The 27,227-nt window shown below is 41.4% G+C and overlaps 1 protein-coding gene across 1 annotated transcript in view; it reads left to right on the plus strand.

Moving 5' to 3' along the window:
* TMC5 (transmembrane channel like 5) overlaps positions 1-27,227 on the plus strand; it is a 58,426-nt gene that overhangs the window by 8,627 nt on the left and 22,572 nt on the right. The window contains exons 2-9 of the mRNA XM_053929601.1: positions 1,133-1,185; positions 11,357-12,335; positions 14,036-14,193; positions 16,555-16,641; positions 21,404-21,503; positions 22,534-22,621; positions 23,009-23,257; positions 25,373-25,524. Of these exons, the coding sequence (XP_053785576.1) occupies positions 11,434-12,335; positions 14,036-14,193; positions 16,555-16,641; positions 21,404-21,503; positions 22,534-22,621; positions 23,009-23,257; positions 25,373-25,524 (1,736 nt within the window). The 5' untranslated portion in view covers positions 1,133-1,185; positions 11,357-11,433. The remainder of the gene's footprint in view (positions 1-1,132; positions 1,186-11,356; positions 12,336-14,035; positions 14,194-16,554; positions 16,642-21,403; positions 21,504-22,533; positions 22,622-23,008; positions 23,258-25,372; positions 25,525-27,227) is intronic.

The raw sequence follows: 27,227 nt of genomic DNA on the forward strand, positions 1-27,227 counted from the left end.
TTGCACAGGGTGGTGGCAGTTAGGGTTATGGTAAAGGTGAGACCCCTGGGAAGAGTTTGGTCCAGAAAATTCGCACTGAGGAGGGATTACAGTAAAAAAAGAGGCATCTCAGCCAGTGTAATGAGATTTGAGAGGCTTCAAAACATCCATGTATATAAAAGAATTATCTTATTCTAGCTTCTTGAATTTTCCTAGTGGGATTTAATTGGTGATATTTGCCAACTCTATTGTCCCCAAGTTTCCCAATTCTTATTTTCAGAATATAACGGAACTCATTCTCTGAATGTATTTTTGCCTTGTCTAGGTGGTGCCTTTCATGAGATGAAGTTCATGTTTATAGTTCAGCTTCTGACACTTCCTCATGTGCCTAACAAGCTAAAATCTCCTATGTACTCATAAAATATAATTGACTTTCCTTGTGAATTAAGTAAATGTATTGAAAATTAAGTAAATTCCTTGGTGAAGGGAAAACGTAAGTAAAGAACAAGAAGACATACCCACTTTATCTTAGACTTTTCTGCTCCTACCATAACTTTAATTTTGGGTTTTGCCCACACAGACCTGATTTTCTGAAGGGCCCAAACCCATGGCTATGAACGTGCCTGGGTCAGAGGCGGAAACAGGCTGGAAAGCCCAGTGGGGCATGCACTGACAAACGTTGAGCTGTGGGAGGGTTTGTTAAATGGCTGATTAGAGGTTATGCCCTCATATGCTTTCAAGAAACTATTTACATTGCCTTTGTTTCCTTGTTCTAAATAGTACGCAGGGCAGGTAAAGAATTTAAGGCATTAGTTTGTAGTGACATCAGTGATGACAGCCAAAGTAATTGTTAAGCTAACCTGACGAGCCCGGAAAGAACAATGAAGTATTTACACTCGTCAGGTTAGCTTAACGATTACTTTTGGTTTGTAAAGAAACAAAATCTGCATCTCTGCTCAGATGTAGATGGTTTGAGTGTTGGGTGGCCTGGTGCCTGGGCAACCTCTTAGGACCTGTAGTGGCCTTCCAAGATCAGGAAAAAGGAACCGAAGCTTCCAGAACTGTGATTATGAAAGCTTTGTTGAAATGAGATGCCTGGATGAACCATTTCTTTTGGCTGAAAAGGAAAAGAATCTTTTTCCTTCCTTTTCAGGAATTTTTAGAAGCACGGACTTGTATTTTCTCTGTGTGTGTTGGAGGAAGGGTGTGAGTATGCAATGATATTATTGTATAATGTCTACTGTTTCCAAAATGTAGTGACGTGTATCCCAACTCCCTAATGTTTGCCACTTAACAATTTTTTCTGATTGATTTTTTTATTTATTTAGAAAGAGAGACATCGGTTTGTTGTTCCACTTATTTATGCTTCCTCGATTGACTCCGCCCTGGCTGGGGTCTAACTCACAGACCTGGCGTTTGGAAACAACACTGTAACCCACAGAGCTGCCCGGCCGGGGCCTTTTTGCCACCTTTCTTACATTTACCTGTTTTTTAAATTTTTACCTAGTAGGCTTATTTTAAAAGGAAACTGATGTCATTATTGTAAGTGGGAAACTCGTACCACTAGCTTATAAACATAGGTGACTATATATTTATATGCATACATACATATAGGGAAAAATCAAACCATGTTATCAAATTCTAGCTAGATTATGTTGCGTGAAAGAAGCTACATTCTGTGCAATTCCATTTATATGACGTTTTGGAAAAAGCAAAACTGTAGGATCAATGATGGGCAAAGGGTGAGGGGAGGGGTTGATTATAGAGGGGTGGCATGAGGCAGTTTGGGGTAAGAGAACTGCTCTGTACTCTAATTGTGGTGGTAGTTATGCATGTGTTTAAACTCATAGAACTATGCACCAAAATATTTTATTGTATGTTAATTTAAAAATGAAATAGTAAAATTCTAGTATAAGTTGTGGCCTCGTGAAGGTTCTGAGCTTGGAGCTTTGCTCTATCTTTGGCATATTCAGAGAGGTGTTAAAGATTTATTAGCACCGGTGGAGACTTTGCCTGGTTATTAATTCAAAATATTAAATGGGAATTGAAAAGGAAAAAAGTATTGCTGGGAAATTCCTTGTTATTTTTCACCAGAAAAATGATCCTTTCAAGAATCCTTGAACTTATCTGAAACCCTCAATATATAAATGGGATGTGTTTGGCCAAATAGGGACCCATGCGTGAGAAGTACAAGCCCTCCCCTCCCCGCCAACCCCGCCCAACCCTGCCCCTGGAAGTCCAGCTGATGCCAGTGTAGGTTTAGTTCCCTCCTCACTGGCTGAGAATGGCCACCACCAAGGTGGACTCCAGGTGGTGGGTGAGATGAATGAGAACTTTGTGGGACAACATTCATTCATTCATTCAACAATATTAATTGAGTGCCTTCTGCACGGCAGGCATGGTGTTAGATGTTGGGGACGAAGTGAGCAACATAGAATAACCCCTGTCCTTACAGAGCTGTCAGTCTAGTGGAGGACAAATATTGAACGATACTAGCACAAATTTAGTGTATAATTACAAGGCATACGTCCTATGGGAACATCCTAAGGGGCAGGGTGCTACAAGAGGGACTTTCAAGGAGAACTATTTGGATGTGAAGGGGAAAATGATGCTTCTTTGTGAGAGAAGAGTTAGTCACACCAAGAGTGAAGAGAAAAGCATCCTAGGCAGAGGGAACAGCATGTGCAAAGGCCACGGCCCAGGAAAACAGCCCAGTGTGTTTAGTGCGGGGCCGACAAACTATGCCATGCACCTCACATATGGCTGGTGAACTAAGAATGATTTTTCTATTTTTCAATTGTTGACAAAGGAATAATAACTCATGATACATGAAAGCTATGGCATTCAAATTTTGGTGTCCATAGGCTGGAACACAGTCACACTCATTCCATTATGTTCTCTAGGGCTGTCAGCTCTCTGTGTCAAGTGCAGGTGGGGTTGGAAATGTGTTCAGGGCTGTTGGCTTTTAAATTTCCTTTTACTGCTGTGATGGATGTTATGTTTAACATCTCACTGGTGGTTTTATTGTGCTTGTTTTGAGGCTTTAAGTAAATTATACAGTTCAAAAACTGAATACATTTTGATTACAGCTAATTTTGATTTATTTTAAAGCCTCCACAGCTTTATTTGGGGATTGGGCAAAGAAGCATTTACACAGTCAGCTTATTCCAGCCATTTCTCTCCCCAATTACCCCACAGTGCTTTAGAGTTATACTCTTTTTAAAATTTGGTCTTTATTTTTAAATGACCCTGACTTGGAAAAAAATTTTGTCTCATTTTTTTGTCTTTACTATCCTTTTTTTTAAAAAAAAAAGTTGTGGTAACACATGACATTAAATTCATTGTCTTAGCCATTTTCAAGTCCGTAGTTCAGTACTGTTAAGTACATTCACATTGTTATGTAATCAATCTCTAGAACTTTTTCATCTTGCAAAACTGAAACTCAATACCCATTAAACACCTAACAACTCCATGTTTTTTATTTCTATGAGTCCGACTACTCTAGATAACTCATACAACTGGGGTCATGTGGTATTTGTCTTCAATTGACTGACTTATTTCACTTAGTAAGTTGTCCTTAAGGTTTACCCGTATTGTATCCTACGTCAGAATTCCATTCTTTTTTTAAGGTTGAATAATATCCCATTGTGTGGTTATGCCAATTTTGTTTATCCGTTCATCCGTGGATGGACACGTGGGTTTCCTCCACGTCTCGTTTTTGTGAATAAAGCTGCTATGGATATGGGTGTACATATATCTCTTTGAGGCCCTGCTTTTGATTCTTTTGGCTATATACCCAGAAGTGGGGTTGCTGGATAATGTGGTAATTCTATTTTTAAGTGTTTGAAGAACCGCCACACTGGTTTCCACAGCAGCGGCACTATTTTACATTCCCACCAGGAGTGCACAAGGGTTGAAGTTTGTCCACGTCTTTACCGACACTTGGTATTTTCTTTTTTTAATAGAGGCCGTTCTAATGGATATGCAGTGATGCCTCATGGTGGCTTTGACTTGAATTTCTTAATAATTAACGAAGTTGAGCATCATTTCTATACTTATTGGCCATTTGATTATCTTCTTTGGAGAAATGTGTATTTAAGTCCTTTGCCCATTTTAAAATCTGGTTATTTGTGTGTTTTTTGTGGTTGGGTTATAGGCATTCTTTATGTACTCTGGAATTAACCTGTGATCAGCTATATGATTTGCAATTATTTTCTCCCATTCCATGTGTTGCCTTTGCACTCTTTTAATTGTGTCTTTTGACGCACAGAAGTTTCAAAAAATTTTAAAAGATTTTATTTATCTATTTTCACAGAGGGGGGTAAGGAAGGAGAAAAAGAGAGGGAGAAGCATTGGAGTATGAGAGAAACATTGACCGGTTGCCTCTCATATGCCCCCAACCAGGGACCTGGCCTGCAACCCAGGCACGTGCTCTGACGGGGAATCAAACCAGCAACCCCCTTGCCTTGTGGGATGTGCTCAACCCACTGAGCCACGCTGGTCAGGGCTTAAATTTTGATATAGTCCAATTTTGATGTAGCCCAGTAAAAACTTGTGCTGCCTGTGCTTTTTTACACATCCAAGAAATCATTGCCAAATCCAATGTCATGAATCTTTTTTCCTGTTCTCTTGTAAGAGATTTATAGTTTTAGGTCTTACTTTTTTAGGTCTTTGATCCATTTTGAATTAAATTTTATATATGGTACAAGGCAAGAGACCAACTCCATTCTTCTGCACGTGGATATGCAGTTTTCCCAACACCACTTGTTGAAAAGGCTATTCTTTCCCCATTGAATGGTTTGGGCACCCTTGCAGAAAGTCGTTAGGCCCTAGAGAAGAGGGTTTATTTCTGGGATCTCTTTCTATTCCATTGGTCTTTGTGTCTGTCTTTATGCCAATTTTTGCCTCTCTTTATTCAACTTTGTTTGTTTTTCTCTCTGCAAAGAAGCCTTTTTTCTCCTAGATCAAAATTGTGTTGTTTCTATTTTCTATCTTTAATAGGGGCAAAAACTCTGCCCTTATTTTCCCTTTTCCTTGAGCAGTCTTCATTGATTGTTCAAAAGAAGTAATTTTTTAAAATATTTTATTTATTTATTTTCAGAGACAGGAAGGGAGGGAGAAAGAGAGGGAGAGAAACATCAATGTGTGGTTGCCTCTCACGCACCCCTCCCCGCCAACTGGGGACCTGGCCTGCAACCCAGGCATGTGCCCTGACTGGGAATCAAACCAGTGACCTTTTGGTTCACAGGTCAGCAGCACTCAATCCACTGAGACACACCAGCCAGGGTGATGTAATTAAATAAGTAAATTAAAAAGTGAGGAAGTCACTTTTTACTTATGTGGGAGATGGTTAATTGTAGTTAAGAAACTTACATTAAAATCCTTTCCCCTGCTTGCTATCTTTGAGAACTCGGAGAAGTTTCCAAGTCCCTCTAAGCCTCCATTTCCTCATTCATATTATGGGAACATGAAGAGTCCCTCACACTGAGTCGAGTGAAGATTCTGGGAGAGTATGTTTGTATGTTGTTCTGTTCTATGCCTGGCTCAGAGTAATCAATAAAATCTATGCCTCCGAAATACACATTTTCTTACTTTGTCTATTTCACCTCCTAACTTAGATTTCACTTTCATCCAAAATATCCACCTTTTTCTCTTTAACGAGAAAATCTCCCCTCTGCTTCCTTTGCTTTTTTCCTATAAATTTTTCTTTACATTATTGATTTGGAGAGTTGGAAAAGCCCTTTTAGATCTCCAGTGTTAATCTTAGTTTAACTTGGTCATTCTCAAATGCAAGGGTAAGGGTGGAGTGGAAGGAGTGGTGATTTTGCCACCTGAAGACATTTGGCAATGTCTGGACTTACCTGGTTGTCACAACCTTAGGAAGATGCTATTGGCACTCATAGGCAGAGGCCAGGCTGCTGCTGAACATCCTACGAGGCACAGGGCAGCCCCCGCAGCAAACAATTACCCGGCCCCAAATGTCAATAGTGCTGAGGAGAAAACCTAGTTTAACTGAGACAAATCCTGCCAGTCTTGTTTTCTATACTAATGTCTTGAACTTGCCTTTTTTGCAAGTTGCACTTGATACTGACTGGGTATAATTCAGAGAAAAGGAAAAAGATCAATTTTGTGAATATTCCTGGTTGTCCTTCTGGGGTGACAATGTGAAAATGAATACGCTACTTATCTATCGCTGTTAGGAATTAGTACAACTACTTGAGACCCACCTCCAGTAGGAGCTGAAAATGCTGCCACTGAAAACAATGAAACCAAACAACCTGACCAATCCACTTCCAGGTCTCTTCCTCGTAGAGATTTTTCATGAGCACAGGAGACGCGGCTAGGATGCACACTGATCATTTTAGTAGTGGAAAATGGGAAACAGCCTAAATGCCCATCAGTAGGAGAAGGAATGAATACAATGAAGTTTGTTCATATAATGGAACAGTATACAGTCATTAAGATGAACAAAAGTCTAGACTGGAGTAACTGGAACTTCTAGCTGTAGTTACCAGAACTGTTAACATGGACAGATCTCAAAGGCAATTTTATGTTGAAAAAGGCAAGTTGCAGAAAATAATGTAGGGAATGAGACAGACAGCTACAGACACAACTTTTATGGGCATTGTCACTTTATATATATGTGGCTTCCTAATTTCCTAGGGCTGCTGTACCAAGGTGCCACAGACTGGGTGGCTTCATGAACCAAAATTCATTGTCTCACAGTTCTGGAGGCTGAGACTCTGAACAAGAGGTGTTGACAGGGTAACAGCCCCTCTGACACTTGTAGGGGAAGGATCCTTACTTGCCTCTTCCAAGTTCTAGAAGCCCCAGACTTTCCTTATCTTGTGGCAGGATGGCTCCAATCTTCACATGGTGTCTCCCAATGTCTCTTCGCTGTGCACATCTGTGTCCAAATGTCCCTTTTTGATGAGGACATCAGTCGTTTTGGATTTGGGCTTACCCTAATAACCTCATTTAACTTCATTACCTCTGTAAAGACTTTATTTCTAAATAAGGTCACATCGTGAGATGCCAGGAGTTAGGACTTTAGTGTATCTTTGCCTGGGGCCACAATTCAACCCCTATCAATGGTCAAAGCGTAAACAATAGGACCTGGACAGTCGCACACCAAATTCACGGCAGGGCTGGTTTCTGACAGCGAAGAAGGGTGAAGTTGGTGGGAAACTGGCTGGGAGAGAGACATAAAGAGCTTCCGCTTTACCGACAATGCTTTATTTCCTTGGTAAAATAAACACAAACCTTGAATTAATATGAAAAAGATTAGTATTTGCTAATATTTGTTGTTTTATTCTCTATACTTTAATTTAATTTTTTCAATGTTACTGAGAGAGAAGAAGACGAGAAGGCGTGTGAGGCAGCATTTCTCACTTCCGGGTGCCCCTGGCTGAGCTGTGCATATGGCATAGACTTTTATAGATGTCAAAGTTCTCTGATCTTCAGGGTAGATGGCTCTGCCTGTACTCAGCAATTTGGAAAAATCAGACTTTAGACCCGTGTCACAGATTATGACCTCTCATAAATCATCTGTGTCTGTTCCTGTCAACAGCCAGCCTGGGAGAGCCCCAAGCACAGCTGACACCGGGGTTCCCAACAATAACTGCAGACCAAGTTGGTTTGTGCAACTTACACTGTTTGGGGCAAAGTGAGGAAAATAAGGAGAGAGGAGTAACTTTTTATGAAGCTAAATCTCTTCAATGAAATGGCTTCCCTTCCTTTTGAGATTGGAGCCCTCTCTTTTTTAAAAAAAATCCATAAACTGTTTTATGAAATAACAGAGATAGTAGGTTGTTAGCTGTCATTGCTTTCTTAATGGCTTTATCTAGCAAAATAAAGTGTTTCTTCCCCTCTCTCATTTTTAAAAAATTTTATTGGTCTTTTAAATCAAATGGATGGTGTCTCGTTGGAACTAGTTAAGAACTTCTATAGAATCCCTTTGATAATTTTGACTGTGGGTTTTAAATATGTATATATCATATCATTTATGGGACTGTAGCTAGCATAAGCAATGTTGATTTCATTTAGGTTGAAAGGTTCACCTTGTCGCCTGTCAGCACGACAAAGTCCACCCGTTTAGATAAAATAAAAGGTACACCTGACACTAGAATTTGTGGTTTGGCTTTGCTTCTTATGGGTGTTATCGCACATGGGTGATCATGTTTGTTGCTCCACAAGCCCCTGCTTTCTCTTTCCTTGACTTTCAGGTAATAAATGGCCTCAATTAGCAAAAGTAACCTTTGCACAGTTCACAACTGTGTGGCTGTGATATGGCTGGCCAGGGCCTGGAGCAGGAGATAGAAAAAGGAAATCTGAGAGAAGAACCGTGACCAGCCATTTTCTGCTGGTACATGTAGGTCTAAAGCATTCTTATTTTGATAACGACATGATATTTCATTATGCAGATGTGCTGACAGATTTGGCCCACCCCCTGTGGGTGCACTTTTAGACTGTTTCCAGTTTTTTGTTATTATATACAAAGCTTGACCTGACAACTCTTAATGACTCTGTGTTTTCTAAGGTCACTTTGGCCGCTGCAGGAAAGAGTTTGTGCATAGCTTGCCTTGGCTTATTATGTTGGTTAAGACTGGCAAAGCTGAGAGGCAGCAGGCATCCAGATAAATATCCTTAATGTGACCTCATCGTGCTTATAAAATATACAGTAAGTCATTACTTAATATTATCAATAGGTTCTGTGACTTTAAGTGAAATGATGTGTAACAAAGCCAATTTTACACAGGCTAGTTCACATAAGCGAGTTAAGTTTCTACGGCATCTCATCAGTGTTATGAAATGACATTGAACAAAACAATGTTATTCAAAGACCTGCTGTAATTTAATCTTGAATATTGCTGGACTAGCTGAATGACAAATGCAAGGTTGTTATGATCACCCATTCAAACCAGGAGACTTGCAAGATCAAATAGGGAGTCCACGATTAACAGACTTAGAAAGTATTGAGTTGCTTGGAAGTGTGACTGAAAACCTCTAAAACAGTGAAGTGGGAAACCCTAAATGGATGCCAAAAGGAGGACTCAGAAGAGAGGTTCATTGGCCCTTTTAGGAAAGTGCTGGAGCAGCAAAATTTGGAGGAAAAAAGTATAGTATCCCCTTTGTGCTTTTTCCAAGGCACAAAGAAGAATTATTCCTTTGAAAAGATAGGATATTTGTTCCTCTAACAGTGAATAGGAATCTATGAGTAAGGTTCTTAGGAGACCACGCCCACTTCATTTGACCATTAATACAAGACTATTTCCTTATAGTCACTTCCTCCTTCCTCTTCTTTCCCAATCCTTTTCTGTGGGCTCAGCTTTTTCATTTGTTTAGGAATTTGTTCCAGTGCAGGTGACAGTGGCTAGAGCACCATTCGAGCTTGGACTGTGAAAAAGACGTGCAGTGCACAAGCTCCTGCCCAATGACACTAGTAGAACAGAGAGCTGTATCAATAAACTTGGAACTAATTACTGGCTGATCACATATGACATCTATCTATCTATCCATCCATCCACCTACTTCCTACTTATCTATCATCTATCTATCTCATCTGTCTACCTCTCATCTGTCTTTGTATCTGTGTGTTTGTGTGTACTATATGAATATACTGTGTATGTGAATAATTATATGTAAATACATTTGTCACAGATTTTAAACAAAGATGACTTTGTATTGGTAAGGCTAAGCTAAGCTCTGGCACATCAAGAAAAATTCAAAATCTCAATGGCTTAACAATTGTATACTAGGCACCTGTGGCTACTAGGCAGAAACAAAATTTTTAAAAACCGGACTTCCATGGTGCAAGAAGTATCGAATTGAGATGGCCAGTGAACGTTCTATGATTATAGGTGACGGCAGAAGGTTAATTGTTTTTAGCTCTGGTTACTCAACAGAAAGTCTAACTGTTTCTGTTTGCACAGGGATAAGTTTGTCAACTGAACTTTTAAAATGGTCTACTTTCATTTTTCAAAAGCGTCACCATTCATCTAATGTTTGCTTGCCTGGAGATATCTTTGTCTTTTATTTTTCTTCCTTCTCACCCTTCCTATATCAGTTCAGTACACAAATCCTATTGATTCTTCTTTTAAATTTCCTCCCCTACTTATTATTTTCTTCACTGTTCCTACTGACACTCCATCAGCAGTTTCAGGCTTACAGCCTGTCACCAGAGCAACCCTAATGACACAAGAACACGTCTTTCCCAGTTATTCTAGTCGAAGTCTTAGAAGACTGACTGGGCTTAGCTGCCCATTCCTGAGTCAGACCCTGGGCCCAGGGCATGGTGGACACTGACTGGCCAGGCCTGGCTCATTTGACCAAGAGTGGGAGAGGGGCAGGTGCCCAGAGGAAAATCAGGGCACTGATGCCAAAAGGAGGGAAAATGGGGAATAGGCAAGTAGAAGCAACAGATATCCAGCACACTTAGAAACTAAAACTTCAACACTTCTGATTTGAAAGTATGCCATGTCTATAGATTAGAGCCCGCAGAACTCATAAAATCATATTTTCAAACTGGAAGAGACGGTACCAATTGTCTCCTTACCCAAGTCCTCTAGTTACCATTAACCATTCTTCCTTCGGCACTCATAATAATTTCTGCTTTGAACCCTAGAACCACCAGTGCAATCAGAGTGCTTAAAAAGTCCTAGTTCCATTATAAAGGACACATGGACAATAACAAGGAGGGGGTGGAAACAGGGGAGGGAGGTGGGAAGGGTTGGGGGGGAAGGCAGAAAACTGTACTTGAACAACAATAAAAAACATGCTTAAAAAATTTTAAACTGAAGCAGTGTACAAAAAAGAAGTCCTAGTTCCTTCCAATCTTTTGGTTTCATTGTACCTTTCCCTCCCAACTGAGGGATTATATTGGTCAGGATATAAATTTGACTACATATATCAGAGACCCCCAAAACAGTGGTTTACATGAGATAAATGGTTTTTTTTCTTTACGTAAAAGCCCAAGCTGATATATCAGCACTGATCTGTGACATCATCAGCAAAACGGCTTCTTCCCTCTGTTGTGCTGCTCTCCCTGGGGTGGGTGCTGCCTTCCTGTTCATGCCCACCGTCACACACCATCATTTCCACATTCCAGCCCGCAGGAAGCAAGGACAGAGAATGGGAGGAATGCCCCTTCCCTTTAGCCACGCCGCCTGGAAGCTGTGTATATGGCTTCCGCTCACATCTCATTGACCATGCTAGTGGCCACACCTAGGTGCACAGGAGGCTGGGAAACATAGACTTTATTCCGGGAAGCTGTGTACCCAACTATGAGATAAAGGAGGACAAACACTTGAAGATAACCAGCAATCTCTGTAGGGAAGAAAGGGAAACATCTGACCTTTTCCTTCCTTTTGTTTTTCAGATTAAACAAAAAAAGATCCCTGAGCCACGCAAATGCAGGAACATTTGAACATTCCAGGGTAAAAGATCTGTACCAGCATGTCTGCCTACTACAGGAATAGCGGGTATGAGGAAGAGCCGGATTACTCTGACTATCCAGGGTCACAGAACCACACGCAGGAGTATTCGAAAAGTCAGGATTATCCAGATTCTCTAGGTCCTCTGAACAGCTCAGATTACTCCAAAACCAGGAGCAACCCATACTCTGCAGACTCCAGAACAAGTCCGGACTATCCCAGGTCTCTAGCAGAACCAGATTACCCTGGATCTTTGAGTAATCCAGACTATCCTGGCACCAGAAACAATCTGTATTCTGCAGGCTCAAGAAGAAATCCAAACTATCCCAGGTCTCTAGCAGAGCCAGATTATCCTGGGTCTCGAAGTAATTCAGACTACCCTGGCGTCAGGAGCAACCCATACTCTGCAGGCTCCAGAAGACGTTCAGACTACCCCACAGCTCTGGCAGAGCCAGATTATCCTGGATCTCAGAGTAATCCATGTCATTCAGACTCATTCAAAGAGCCAGACTACTCTGGGTCTCATCGAAATTCTGAATTTGCAGGTTCCAGAAGCAGTGGAAACTATGCGGGCTCCAGAACAAATCCTGATTATCTTGGCTCCTGGGGAGAACCAGACTACCCTGGAGCTCAGGGAAATGCTAACCATCTTGGCCCCAGAGCCAATTCCAATTACTATCCAGACTCTAGAAGGAATCAAGAGTATGCTGGTTCCAGAATCAAACCATACATGGACACTCTGGGAGAGCCTGATTACCCAGGTGCTGAGAATCAACCTAACTCTCCAAACTTTTTAGAGAAACCAGACTATCCTGGTGCTGAGGACTATCAGAATTCTCCAAATTTTTGGGTGGAGCCTGATTACCCAAATGATGAGGATGGTCGTGATTATGGCTCTTCCAAGACTGCAGAAATGACCACGGAGTAAGTGCAGGTGTCTCTGTCCACTGAGGGTGGGGGCTGAGTCAATGAAACTTAGTTGGCATTGCTTGGGTTAGGGACATGTATGATAGTTCTCGTGAACTGAAGTTATGGGGAGACTTTCCCACTTACCTGTAGATCTCATCTGGGCCATGAACTCTCAGCCTGAGGCTTCAAGCCTTTACCTGAACATGACCTTCCATCACCTCTTGCTTGGATAACATCTTCCCCAGTCCCCACTCGGTATCCATTCTCTGCAAAACATTTACTAGATCCCCACTGTTTTGACCTGCTACTTTGCAGTTCAAAGACTTGATAGGGTCAAGACTTGATAGTTATGAATGCAAACATTTTAACTAGAAATATTTCAACAGGAATGCATTGCAATAAAGATCTTTTGAAGATCTAATTTCATGAACTCAATTTAATTCTTTAGTTGTTTATTTTTATGGCTGAGCCATTAAAAAAAAGCTTTAATCTTCCATCAAGTTTTGGTCATTGGCAAATTTTTCTAGGTGCAGTTCTGGACATTACAGTGCAGTTTGGATGACTTAGTTCTACCAAGTCTAATTTTTCCTGATCTAAATTTTTCAGTGTTCATCCTGCCAACAAAATATGGTTCTTTAGTTGGGATTTTTTTTAATTTAAATTTTACCATGTGAAATTTTAACCATTATGAGTCTCATTTTTTGTGTGTGCTATTTCTACTAGTAATATTTATGAAATCAACAAAAACTAAAAACTTGTATTTATCTCAAGGAACAAGGCTATGGGATTTGGTGTGCAGCAGGGTCAAAATGTCTTCAGGTCTTAAATAGTAGGGTTAACAGGACCAGGTCAAAATGTCCTCCTTGGTCTTGTCCCCCCTGCCTGATTTATCATTCTGAAATATACATTTGACCCTATCACTCCTTTGCTTCTCATCTTCCATAAGTCCCCATAACCTTTGGAGAAAGGCCACACCTGTGAGAACATTTAAGAATGAGGATGCACTGGGTTAATTGTAAGATGCCAACCAAAGACCAGCCTGACTTGACCTCCTTTCTCTTCTCATATCACTTCTCTACTTTAAGCTCATATTCGATGTCAGTGGTTCTTGACCTTGACTTATCCTTACGATTACCCCATCACCTGGGGAACTTTAAACACAATACAGATGCCAGGCCCAACTTTCAGAGCTTCTGATTTAATTGTCTGTGTGGGGCCTGGGAATTGGCATGTATATAAAATTGAGAACCGTTATTCCAGGTTAATTCCAGATTTTCAACCATTCCCTTTATATATTTAGCACTTTCTGGTCTCACACTTTTATTTATGCTGTTCTTCATCCTGGAAAGGCCCTCCTTCTAACTATGTATGAATTTATCCTTCCAGTCCCAGCTTGGATGTAGATTCCTCCCCAAACTCCAAGCCAGAATTCTTCTCTCCTTCCTCTGAACTACTTGGGCCTGTTTTCTGATACTGATCAGTTGCTACTTATATAAGAATGGCTTACAGTTGTTTCTAAGAAGCTCTACCAGATTGATTGGGAATTCCTTGAGGGTAGACACCCCATGTCTTTATCTTGTGCCCTCATCCCCCAGCCCATGACTAACACATGGCTGGCATTTAGGTGGCATTTGTAGGATGGATGGATGGATGGATGGATGACTGTCCTTACCATGCTACTGAGTGGATATTGATCCATCATTTTGGGATTCCAGGGTGCTCGGCAGAACATCTTCAGTCCAGCCCTCATTTCCTCATGGGGGTGACGGTTCCTTGGGCTTACTTGTAAGAGAGAATGAAGATTCCCCTGAAATCATTGAAATGCAATCCATGAGGATGGTGAATCCATATGGCCACTCTGACAATGGCTATGGTAAGCATTTTTTAAGATGAGGATCATATCCTGGGAAGAAACTAAAATTCAATGGACTTAGGGCAGCAATCAATAAAGATTTGCAGTAATAGAAGAATTGGTTGATCCCTTCCCACTCAAACACCCACCTTATAAGGACGGGGAACTCGATGCCTAGAGGAGGAGCAGTACCATCAATTATCAGAGGAGGTCAGGTAGCGGTTGTATGTACGTGAGGTGGCCAACGTTCAGGTTCATTGCATTGTGATTTTGTGGCAATGGGGGTTCTGTGTAGCCAGATCCTCAGATTTTTCTTAAGAAATGAGGCATTTTTGTGGGGGTTTTTTTGTTTGTTTTTTTAATGTGAAACCTCCTGATTTTTACATGCTCCAAAATAATAATAAAAAAAGTAAAAACACTGAGCTGGGCAAACAAAATCACCTATGGGCTAAATTGAGTTTGTGTGCTGCCTGTGGCCAGCTCTAGTTTAGCACATACTAAAAGTGTTCAGACAGTCAGCACCTGAGTATTCGAGACCTATTGTGAGGCAAAGGGAGGAAGAGGCAGTTCTGCCCTCAGGTTTCTTAAATGGGTAGGCAACACCAGTGCATTAAGACTAAAGAAAATTAGCAAGCAGACATTCATATAAGAAAAATCATGTCATCTTCAGAATCTGCTGTTTATAAAGGTTTAACTCTGGGAGGTGAAGGAAATTCTACCAATTCTTATCTTGTTGGAAGAAAATAGGGTCTTGTTACTGGTAGAGGAAGCCAGTTTATTACACATAAGTCAATGTTACAGGAATTTAGAGCCCACAGGACCAGCAAAGGGAGGAGGTGTTCAGCCAAGAACAGAATAAGGGACCCAAGTGTTGGTTGGTGCATTGCCCAGCCCTGGAGGGACAGATGGGGAAGAGTTTGAAGCAGGCAGAGAGGAGGGGATGGGATACATTGCCTGCACTAATGAAAAACACTGACTCTTACACATTTGCATAGAAAACTTTCATTTGGGCTATTCCAAACCTTACGCCATGCATTATCAATGGAGCAAAATCAATCCCATAGGATGAAAATTTATTTTTAAAAGGACAGAAAAAACTTTCCTCTTTTTTTATATATAAAGCACAGATCCACATACTGCACATGAACAGACATGTAGTTCAATGTACAGTCTATCTGTGGTATTAACATTTCATGGGGGAGGGCAGTGAGGAAGAAATGTCTAAAAAGATACCTTATGGGGCTATTAATGAAAACAGATATTGTCTTTCTTCAAGAGACTAAGATGTTGAATCTCAGAGAGCCTAAGTAACATGCGCAAGGGCACGCATGACACGCAGCTAATAAGTAGCAAACCTGGGAACTGGTTTTTGGCAAGGAGTTTCAGAACCTCCTGCAGCATAATTGTGTGCGTGTCACCATCAAAATGTGCTCGTTTCCTCTGTTCAGGAGTTGAGCCTTTAATGTTTACCACACATTGAATAAAAAGATGCTGAAGTGTGACACTGTCGTTTAGACAGCAAGACTGGACTCTGTCCCTACGGAGATCATGTCTTATTTGCAATTCACTTATGCATCATCATAAAATGTTAGGAAGGAACATCTAAAATCATCTAGACATTTTTTTTGCTTAATTTTTTTAAAATTAAGACTATTCTTTTAGATTCACAGTAAAAATAAGGGGAAGGTAACAGAACGCTCCATATAGCCCCAGGCGCCACACATAGAGCCTCCCCCATTATCAGTATCTCCCCCACAGTAACACATTTGCTACAGTCAGTGGACCTGCACTAACACATCTTTATCATCCAAAGTCCACACTCACACCAGCGCTCACTCTTGCTGTTATACATTCTGTGGGTTTGGAAAAATGTATAATGACATGTATCCATCATTATGGATCATAAAGAATATTTTCGCTACTCTAAAACCTCTTGGTGCTCCGCCTATTCATCCTTCCCTCACAGACAAGTATTTTTCAAACTCTGAGTTGTAACCCTTTAACAAGTCATGAAATCAATTTTAAAAAATGGAATAGAAAAAAATGGGAAAGAGTAAGAATATATCAGAGTGCTGTTTATGTAGTCAAGCAAAGTATTGTTTTGTGAAACTTGTTTTTGAGTTACACATGTGTAGGCATGTCCTGGATCTCAGTATAACAGTTATTTTTAACCATGGTTTGTAGTCAAATGAGAACCATTGATCAAGACTGTTTGTACTTAACAGCAATTGTTTTTGTATTTGTGTCTATTTTTCGCCCAAGTTGTTCATTATTAATCTATTAAAACCTCGAGGTCAAGGTGTCAGTCTTACTGACCATTACACACCCAGTAAAATCCAGTGTGGTGGATTAATGGGGATATCTCCTGCCTTTTCATTCCAGTGAACCCTGCTTATGTGGATGAAAGTGGCCCTGGCCCAGATCACAGAGACCCACCGTCTGGGGGTGATTGGCACAAGTCGCCCCAAGGTGAGGCTTAAATGACCAACAATTCAATGCTGGAGAAGGAACATTCAAGTAATGCAGACATTGCCATTTCCTCTTAGCCTCTGATGTGGTAACTAAGCTGTACTTGCTAAATTTATCATAAATATCATACATTTTCTTTTAGACATGCAAACCTTTTTCTCTTTTGGATATCAAGGTGGCTTTCATTAGGACTCTTCTGGTTGCAAATGACAGAAACCCAAGTCACACCGGCCCAAACTGAATATAGTGGCTTGTGTCGGAGGAAGGAAGTGGGGGAAACAAAGAATTGAAGGTAGAATTACCTCCCGGCACCTGTACAGTGCCTGGCACATGGCTGATGCTCAGAGGTATTTGTTGAATGGGTTACAGGAACCAGGGTCTCTGAGTCTGAAGCCAGGGGTTTAGTGCCACCTGGACTCTCTTTTTCTCCCTCTATGTCTCATCTGTTCTTGACTCAGCCTGTCTTTAAGCTTCACCTCATAGTCGGGCATGCTCCACAGGCCAGGGACCATGACTATTAGCAGGCCTAGATGCACACCCTCAGCTCAGCAACCCCATTAGGATGCATTTTTTTCTCCCTGGATCTATTAGTTGCCGGGGAGAGACTCTGTCCAGCACTCTGCGAGGCCACATGCTTACACATGGACTAGTCGTCTTTACCACGAGAAAGGAGGTTGGGTCACATGTTCATCCTGTGGCTAATACATCTGTTAGTGAGGTGACGGTGCTTTGGTCAATTTTTTTCTGAATTATCATATACTTATTAATGATGGTGGAGTATAGAAACAAGCGGGCTAGTGAGAGACAGAAGACTTTGAAATCAGTCAGGAAGCTCTATAACAATCACTGGGTGTCACAATGAAAGTCTGATCAGAGGCAGGGACTAAGAAATAAAAAATGAAGCAGCAGAAGAGAGAGGCCAGGGAATGCTGGAGCCTAGAGGCAAACCTGTGAACAAGAAGTAAACCCATTGTGTCCTCTACATAATTATGCAAATTGAGAGCCCATGACTTAAAACTACAGTATCTCCCACTTGCAGATGCCCTACCCTATATGATAAAATTTAGCCTCATTCTCAAGAGCCTTCTCAAGGAGGTGTGTATCTTCCACAAGGGCTATTGTTACCTGGGAGGGAAATCCATGGGGACGTAAACCATCTCCATTTGGTTCCCACTGGCGCAGAGACTGGCTTTAACTACTGGGGAAAAGAAATGTCTTTAAACTCCATCAGTCTGCTCTATCTAGCCAGCATGAGGTTTGGGGCCTCTGGTAAAGGAGAAGCCCCCAGAAAGTGGAGACAAGTAAAGAAATGGAGGATCCAGAGATGAACCTGGCTTTCTTTAGTATTTTGCTTTGAGTTGCTTCTGATCGTCAAACCATGTGCAGTTAATTGGAAGACAACCTCCTGATAAAGGGTCACTTTGAGGGATTATGCTATGCACCTAAGAAAGCACCTGGCACATAATAGGTGCACATAAATATTCATTCTTTTATGAAAGAATGAGTGATACATCAACATCTTGTAACATGAAGGGGCCAGGGTGAAGTGATTAAGAGGCCCTGCTTTGGGCCAGACAGACCTGGGTTTGCTCTGCTACTTACTGCTTATGTGACCTCAGTTTTCTTAACTGTAAAGTGGGCTTTATTATAGTACCTACTTCATAGAGTGATGATAACAATTAAATGATATACTCTATTTGAAGTACTTGTCTTGCCATAATGGCAGGTATTGTTACTGTTAATTATTATTGGTGGGAAGGAATAGAGTTCTAGTCCAATCTGCCATTTAACGAGTGTGATGAGGAGGAGGGTCAGTTCATTTCCCTGCACCTCAATTTCTTTAATTATTATGTAAACAGCTTGGCTGGGGTGATTTCCAAATCAGGCAAGTAGGATAGGAATGTGTTCAGGTGTCTGGCACTGAAATAGGATGTTGGCTTAGCAACAAAAGAATTAATTTTTCTCATGTAACAAGAAGCGTGGAGGGAGGAAGTCCAAGTGTGTACAGCAGCTCTCCCATATGCTCTCAAGGACTGAGGTTCCTTCTACCACCATCCTCAGCAGGTGATTGTTCGCCCTTCTGTTTTCAAAATGGCAGCCTCTGGTCTGGAAGAAGGAGAAATGGTGAAGGGCAAAAGGTGAAACCAGGCAAGCTGTCATCTTTTTAAGAGCATTCCTGGAGTCTAGATGTCTCATTGGCCAAAATGGGGTTACGGGTCCACCCTTAGCCACAAGGGAGGCTGGGAGAATTTTAACTGAGCCCAGTGCCTGCCCAGGAAAGGCGGCTTCTTCTGGTAGGAGACAAATGGAGAATGTATATTGGGAGGCAGACAAGTATCAGGGTTGGCCACTCAAAGGCAATCAGTGGATAATAAGCATTGCGCTATAAACCCATCCAGTTTTATAAAGGCATATAAAATATAAATTTTAAGCCAGAAACACCAAATTAAAAAGAAAATCTTACCCTGTGATTATGAGTCATTTAGAAGACTCTCTGACTTCTGTTTCCAGAATCCCATTGTCTTTAGTGAAGGATTCTGTTTCCAGTTTCTTACTTAGCTACTGAGACAGAACTCTCTTCAGGAGAACACACCTTCTAGGAGACGCCTGTATTGTAGATGTGGGGAGTTATGTTATGATTTGTGTGTGGCTGGCTTTGGCAATGTCATTCTGGCATTTAAAAAAATGTGAATAGAGCATCCCTCTGTGATGTCATCACTTTTTTTGGTCGTTCTCGCCAATGCCCTGTGACCGCTGTGTGAGGTCTGTGGAAGCCCACCCCAGTGCAGAATTAGGCTTGGAGGAGGCAAGAGATGCTGTCTGATGACCAAGTGAATGAAATCATCATTGACGTTGAGAATGTTCCATCTGGGGCTGAAAGCCATCTATCCTCAAATCTGAATCTTGCAGCAAAGATGCTGAAGAACTCGAGCTTCAGTGTGATCTCATCCATATCTGACATCGATGTGACAGACTCTCAAATTTTCAGCCACCAGAATAACAAAAAAGCCAAGCAGCTGTTACGGTTTTCAACGTCTTTGAATGAATCGTTTGTTCAGACCCTTCATAGCCCAGAACATGTGGACGTAGACACTCCTTGTACCTCACGTGAAAACATTCAAGGTAGTAGGACACTGGGGCAAAGGAGCAAAGACAGCTTCCAAGTGATCCCCAGCATTTTTTAGTTTTAAGACATCAAATAGGTTGAAGGTTTGATAGATGACCCAAAGATGCTAGGGACTGAGAAAGGGGTCACTTGGACAGCATCTAACACCTAAAAACAAATTGATCTTGATCAATTTGATTTTGTGTGCCTGGCTGTCTGCTGAGCACTTCCTTTTTGTTTTCCATTGAAATTAGTTTTATTTTCTCCCCATACTCTAGTCTACACCTTTAAGGCAGGCATGCATGTCATTTCCATCTGCTTGATGGGAAAACTGAGGCTCAAGGATATTAAGTGATCTGGCAGATCCAGAACACAAATGCAGGTCTGTCTGATTCCCAAGGCTGACACCTTAACCACCATCCAATGCTGCTTTGGTCCAACTCCTTCCCAACTTGGATTTGGCAACACAGGATGCCTGTTATTGCCAAGTCCACCTTGAAACCAAGTCTGACCTGAGAGTTCCCTGCCTCTCTGCTCAGGAGGACAAACACTGTTTAGTCTTTTAGATGCTGTTTCTGTTTTGTTCCATAATACTCCAGGCTTAAAGCCCAGTCTTTCTCAATGGTTTCTCAGAGAAAAAAATCCACTTACACCAAAACATTTTGTGGGTTTAACACCTTAAATGAAGATTGGGGCATGTCCTCATGCTTCTGTCTCTTCTAATCTTTTTTTTGTTTCTTCTCCTTCCTTCTCTTTTCTTTCTCTTTGAGAAAGAGAGACAAATTCCTCATCTTCAGTCGAGTGATTTGGTGGCCCTCTCCTGGGGACTCTCACTCCATTTCAACTACAGAATGAGAGGTTCTAGCACAATAGCTTGACCTGGGAGCCAGCCCGCACTTCCTCACTGTTACAAGATGGTGGCAGCACCTCCAAGTGTCACATGTGGACACAACAACATCCACAAGAAGAATCTATCTTTCCCTTGTGTTTTGAATTTTGCTTTTTTGAGAAGGAAGAAACCTTTGCAAAGAAGCTCCTCTGCAAACACCCCTCACAGAACATTGGCCAACATCTTGTCACAGCCTGTACCTCAATTAGTCACCTACAAGGGGCCAGGACCTTCAGCATTGACTCGGAATCATCAGGACCTGTCCCTTTTGCCTGGAGAGAGGTCCCACCATGCAGAATTTCAAGGACATGGAGGGGGGGCATAGATTTCTTTAAAAATTGGGATTCTATTAAAAAGGAGTGATGACTTTGTAGCAGGCTACCAACAGTACCTGCCACAATGACCCAAAATGTGATTATGAGTTGTTGGGAGAAGAGGTGGAGAAGTTATTCCAGGTGGAAGAGCATCTGCCAACAGTCAAGCATTGTAAGAAGATGCTTGGGCCTGGAGTCCAGGGAGCAAGAGACAGTGATGCTGGCTATCAAAGGGAGAGATATTAATGTGCAGGCTGTTGTCAAGGAAAAGGAAAACATTGAACTGGAATTGCATGTGAATTATCATTTTCCTTGGCTTTGAAGTTTAATACAGATACATGATGTCATCTTGTTTTTATTTGTGACCTTTGGGATCACTGAGTCCATACATTCTTCTTTCCTTGAGCTCTTATAAAAACGTGTTCTAACAAACTCCTGTATTTTCTTCCACAGGACAAAAGCTAATCGCATCTCTGATACCCATGACATCTAGGGAGAGAATTAAAGCCATCAGGAATCAGCCGAGGACCATGGAAGAGAAAAGGAACCTTAGGTATGGACCAATAGCTTTTCTTTCTCCCCAGATGTTATACCAATCTCAATCTTCTACCTTTGCCCCATCTCAGAAAGATGAGAAATAAGTAAATGCAAGAGAAGAAACCATTTTCCTACAGAAAAATTCCATGTATCTATCACCCGGAGTGTGGGCTGTGTGTGCGTAGTGACCGCCATCCAAAGAGTAGAGTGTGGAAATGAGGGCAGGTAACTTTTCCAGAGCTGAAGTTCACCTAACACTGTTACCTCGGCCAGGTGATCAAGGTTGACATCCTCAGAGATAAGTCATGTGATTAGAAGAACATAGCCCTTCTGTGTCACCCTCTCCTAAAACCTGTAACCTTAGTCTAACCAGAGGGAAAAGTCAGGTCAGGCAAACCCCAATTGGGGGATATTCTAAAAAATACCCAACCAGAACTCTGCAAAACTATAAGGTCACCATAAATAAGGAAGGTCTGAGAAACTGTTACAGACATGGGGATTCTAAAGAGGAATAACGATGAATTGCAATGTGGAATGGGATTCTGGAATAGAAAATTCCAGTGGTCTTGGTCTCCTTGGGGCTTTGAGTGTCCCTGTGCATGAGACAGTCCCTTATCCATATAACAAACTCCTCCCCTCTTTCAAGACTTCACTCCAATGTTGTGCTATTTCAGATTGTAACACAGTCCCCACCCCAGCATCCCCCATCTCCTTACCCTGCCCTATTTTCATTTTTCTTACCCATAGTACAAATCACCTTCTAATATGCCATATAGTTTATGCATTTTATTCTTATTTTGTTTACTGTCTTTCTCTTCCGACTAAGATGTCAACTCCATGAGGCAGGGAAATTTGCCCCTCTTTTTTTTTTTTTTGACTTGTTTTGGTATTTAGTATAGTAGTATTTGATTTTATTTTATATTTTTGATCGGTCTCTATCTCCAACTGGGACTGTGCCTGGCACATAGTAGGTGCTCAGTAAACATTTGGGGAATGAATGTATTACAGCACCCGTATCTCTCACTTTCTTCTGCCATTTCCCATAGGAAAATGGTTGACAAAGAGAAAAGTAAGCAGTCCCGTAGTGTCCTTGAGCTCAACTGCTGCACTCAGTGTCTGAACTCCATTTCACTGGTAAGTCAGCCTTCACTGCAGTGAAGTGCAAGAGGGTGAAAACAGGGAGGTGAGAGAGTGGGGGTGAAAGGGAGGTGAAAGCAAGGAAGAGGAACCAATTTCAGGGCTATTTCAATGAAAGCCGTACAAATTGGGTCAGTGTAGGTGTGGGGGAGCAGGTGGGTGTGCAAAGGTCTGAGCTGTTTGGGCAGTTTAGCCATTGTGAGTTTCACCTTCAACAGCAAATGTGGGGAAATAATAACACACTCACTTGAGGGGGTGGTCCTGCGGAGTGAATGAGATGCATTTGCAAATGCCTACTGAGGTGCCTGGTGGCCGTTTTTGCTGTTGTGGGACATGCTCAGTAGGTATTTGTTGAGGGAATGCCAAGCCTCATCCTAACGCCAGGTATACCGGAGATCCAAGAACTACCTGTCGGAGCTGCTCAATTCCATTAGCCTGTGGCAGAAGACGCTGAAGGTCATCGGAGGCAAGTTTGGAACCAGCGTCCTGTCCTACTTCAACTTTCTGAGGTGGCTTTTGAAGTTCAACATTTTCTCATTCATTGTAACCTTCAGCTTCATCATAATCCCTCAGTTTACTGTGGCTGAAAGGAACACTCTCCAGTTCACTGGGCTGGAATTTTTCACTGGGGCGGTAAGTCCTCCTTTTCTCTCACCTGGATTTCGTCCCCTTGGAAACCCAGAGACACACCTTGCTGGTCACCTTTCTAGACCTCACTTTTTCCTGGGAGTCAACTGATGGGGAAAGTTGGTGTTTAAATAATGTTTTTCTTCCCCCCCAAAAAAATAACATAAATACAACATGGAATTTCTGTCTCTAGAGGTAACAGTTTGTGTTGTTCAGATTCCTCTTCTCTGAGTACACAATACAGATGTACATGTGCCTTCTTTTCTCCTTTTAAACAAAAGATGAATTATTCACAGTACTGCCTATTATTTGCTTTCTTCACCAAATATATGGTGGATGTCTCATGTAGGTGTTCATAGAACTAGCTTTTCTTTGTCACTTTCTTTCTACAAAATATAACCCTCCATATGAAAAATTCCTACTACAGAGGAGAACAAACTAAGAGAAATCCATTTTACCCTTCACCCCTTATCTGACTCCCCAGTTCACAGGGTATCTTTGCCCACTGTTTTTCTTCCCGTACAAGCATTGAGACATACATAGCTAGCTAGATAGCTAGATAGACAAACAGACATTCTTTTAACAAGTAAAAAGAGAGCCCTGGCCAGTGTGGCTCAGTTGGTTGGGTATCGTCCTGTAAACTTAAAGGGCGTGAGTTTGAACCCACTCGGGGCACATACCTTAGTTGTGGGTTTGGTCCCTGGTCTGGGCATGTGTGAGAGGTAAACCGATCAATGTTTCTCTCCCTCTCTCTCTCTCTCCCTCCCTTCCCTTCTCTCTAAAATCAATAAGTATGTCCTCAAGTGAGGATAAAAACAAAACAAAATAAAATAATAAAAACAATAGGATATTACAATTCTTGTTTTGCAACATTTTTGCTTTACTGTGTATCTTGGATGTCTTACAGGTCCACATTATTCTATTTAATAGCAACCATAATTTATTTACCCAGCTCTTTACTGAGACACACAGCCCCTACCTTGGGTGTTCACCTTCTAGGAGAGAGTTCTGCCACTGAGATTCAGTAGACCAGGGATCGACATACTACAGCCTGAGAGCCTAATCTGGCCGGCCACCTGTTTTTGCACAGCTTGTGAACTAAGATTGGTTTCTATATTTTTATATGCTTGAAAAAAATCAAAAGAAGGATAACATTTAGAGAAGCATGAAAATGATATGAAATTCATATTTCAGTGGCCATAAATATCATTTTTTTGGAACGCAGCCATGCTCATTTGTTTGCGTGTCTGTGCTGCTTTTCTGCTATGTCGGCAGAGTTTTCTGCTATTGCTTTGGCTGTCATATTGGCCTGACTCCGCAGTGGAATGTTCAAAGTAAGGTCTTTCCATTTGTCTTTTTTTTTTTTTCTGTTAAAATTTTTTCCTTGGGATAGATGCACTTAAGTGGAATTATTATGTAATTTTTGCTCATTACTATGTATATTTTATATATTTGTATACATGAAACACTTTATTGTGAAAAATTTCTAACATACAAAAAATAAAGAGTAGTATAATAAGCATCCAAATCCACACTAAGTAAATTTAAAATTGTTAACATTTTACCTTGTTTATTTCATCTTATTTTTAGAGAGAAAGGAAGGGGTAGAGAGAGAGAGAGAGAGACATTGATTTGTTGTTCCACTTATTGCATGCACCCATTGCTTGATTTTTGTGTGTGCCCTGACTGGAGAGTGAACACACAACCTTGGCATATCAAGACGACACTCTCACCAACAGAGTTACCTGGCCAGAGCTTCTATCTTATCATTTTGGGAGGCATTTTACAGTAGATTACAGACATCAGGATGTTTCACTCTAAATTTCTTCAATGTGCATCCTGCTTTTAGCCTGCTTCGCTTGGTCATTGAGTCCTGGTGGTAATAGCTGGGTCCTTCTATTGCAAAGAGATACCGGTTCAGGATTCCTCTTCAACTCTGAAGGCCTAGTGATAAAATGTTTAAGTTCTCAGTGGCCTTGGATGCTGCTTTCCTGGCAAACAAAACATCTAAACTGACTGGTCCAAGCTTCTAGAAGACCAAAGAGGTCAACTGTGCTGACCATTGGCATTCATTGTTTTCTGAAGAGACCCACCTGATCTATGATTTATTGTCCTTTTCAGGGTTATTTTCATGACACAGTGATGTACTATGGCTTTTACACCAATTCTACGATCCAGCACGGGAACAGTGGGGCACCCTACAACATGCAGCTGGCCTACCTCTTCACAATCGCAGCCTGTTTGATCATCTGCTTTTTCAGTTTGCTGTTCAGGTGTGAAGTGTTGTCATTTCCTGATTCTAATCTCTTTTTAGATTTAGGCAACATTCAAGGGACTCAAAAGTTACCCAGCAAATAGTTTCTCTGTAATCTGTCTGATCATTCCTTGTCCTGCAACATAAATAGGAGTTTGGACAGAGGAGAGAGGTTTTGTGTACTTTAAAAGAAATTGGTCAGTCTGAACACAAGGATGCAATGACTCAAGTAGTTATATGGACAGAAGGACATGGACGAATAATTGTCAAATGATAATTGTCAAAGAGGAAGGGCAGATGTTCAACCTCTGAATTAGTTTGCTAGGTCTGGGTGGCTTAAGCAACAGGAATTTATTTTCTCAAATTCTAGAGTCTGGAAGTCCAAGATCAAAGTGTTGGCAGTGTTGGTTTCTTCCAAGGCCTCTGTCCTTGGCTTGCAAAGGGTCATCTTCTCTCATCTTCTTTCATGGTCATGAAGACCATGTGTCTTCACATGGTCTTTCCCTCTGTCCATGTCTGAGCCCTAATTTTCTCTTCATAAAAGGATATCAGTCATATTGGATTAGGACCCACCCTTAATGATGTCATTTTAAATTATTTACATCTGTAAGGATCCTATCTCCACATATAGTTGATATTTGAGGTACTGGGTGTTTGATCCTCAACATAGGAAATTTGGGGGGAATACAATTCAGTCCATAACAACCTCATTGCCAGCACAATAATTCAAAGTAAAATGAGATTTTTTTTTTTGCCCTATCAAACTAAGAAATGCTTCCTAAGCTGCTGTTACTCAGAGGTGGCACATTTTGTAAAAGGAGTGTCCATTTTACTCAGCATTTGTTTATCCTGAGCCTGATGTCGTTGAGTCCTCCTGACATCTCAGTGACAATAACAGCTGCCTTTATTGAGTGCTTATTGCTCCGAGCACTACGTTGACTCTTGTGGTCAGCTGAATAATGCCCCTCACCTCCCAAAGATGTCCACGTTCTAATCCTCAGGACCTGTGGATACGTTGCCTTACCTGATAAAAGGGACTCTGCAGATGTGATTAAATTAAGGATCTCAAATGGGAAGATTACTCTGGATTATTCAAGTGGGACCAATGTAATCACAAGGTTCCTTGTAAGTGGGAGGCAGGGGCGTCAAAGGCAGAGAGAGTGTAAGATGTTACTGTGCTGGCTTTGAAGATGGAAGAAGGGCCCACAAGCCAAGGAATGTAGGCAGCCTCTAGAAGGTGGAAAAGGCGAGGCAACAGATTCTCCGCTACAGCCTCCAGAAGGAACACAGCCCTGCTGACACCTTGATTTTTAGATCCATTTTCTGATTTCTGACTTACAGTAAGAGAATAAATTTGTGTTGTTTTAAGACACTAAATTTGGGGCAATTTGTTAACAACAGCAATAGGAAACTAACACATCTCTCATAATAACTCTGTGAGGGGAGTACTATTATTATCCCCATTACATAGATGTAGAAACCAAGGCTTAGAGCAATTAAAATGACTACAATTCCCCAGATGACAATTTAAGATTATACGTCAGGCTTGTCAGATCCCGAAGCCAGAGCATTTGACCATTATGTTCTTGATTACACTGTTCCAGAAGAACTTGCAGCTAACTCTTCCATGTTACCTTTCTCTGTTAAAGACAGGACTTTCTTTTATTTTAATCCTTGTACTCCCCAACGCTTGTGCTAATAACCCCCGGGTATTTTGGTTTC

The sequence above is a fragment of the Desmodus rotundus genome, chromosome 1, assembly GCF_022682495.2.
Source record: "Desmodus rotundus isolate HL8 chromosome 1, HLdesRot8A.1, whole genome shotgun sequence".
NCBI classification, from domain to species: domain Eukaryota; kingdom Metazoa; phylum Chordata; class Mammalia; order Chiroptera; family Phyllostomidae; genus Desmodus; species Desmodus rotundus.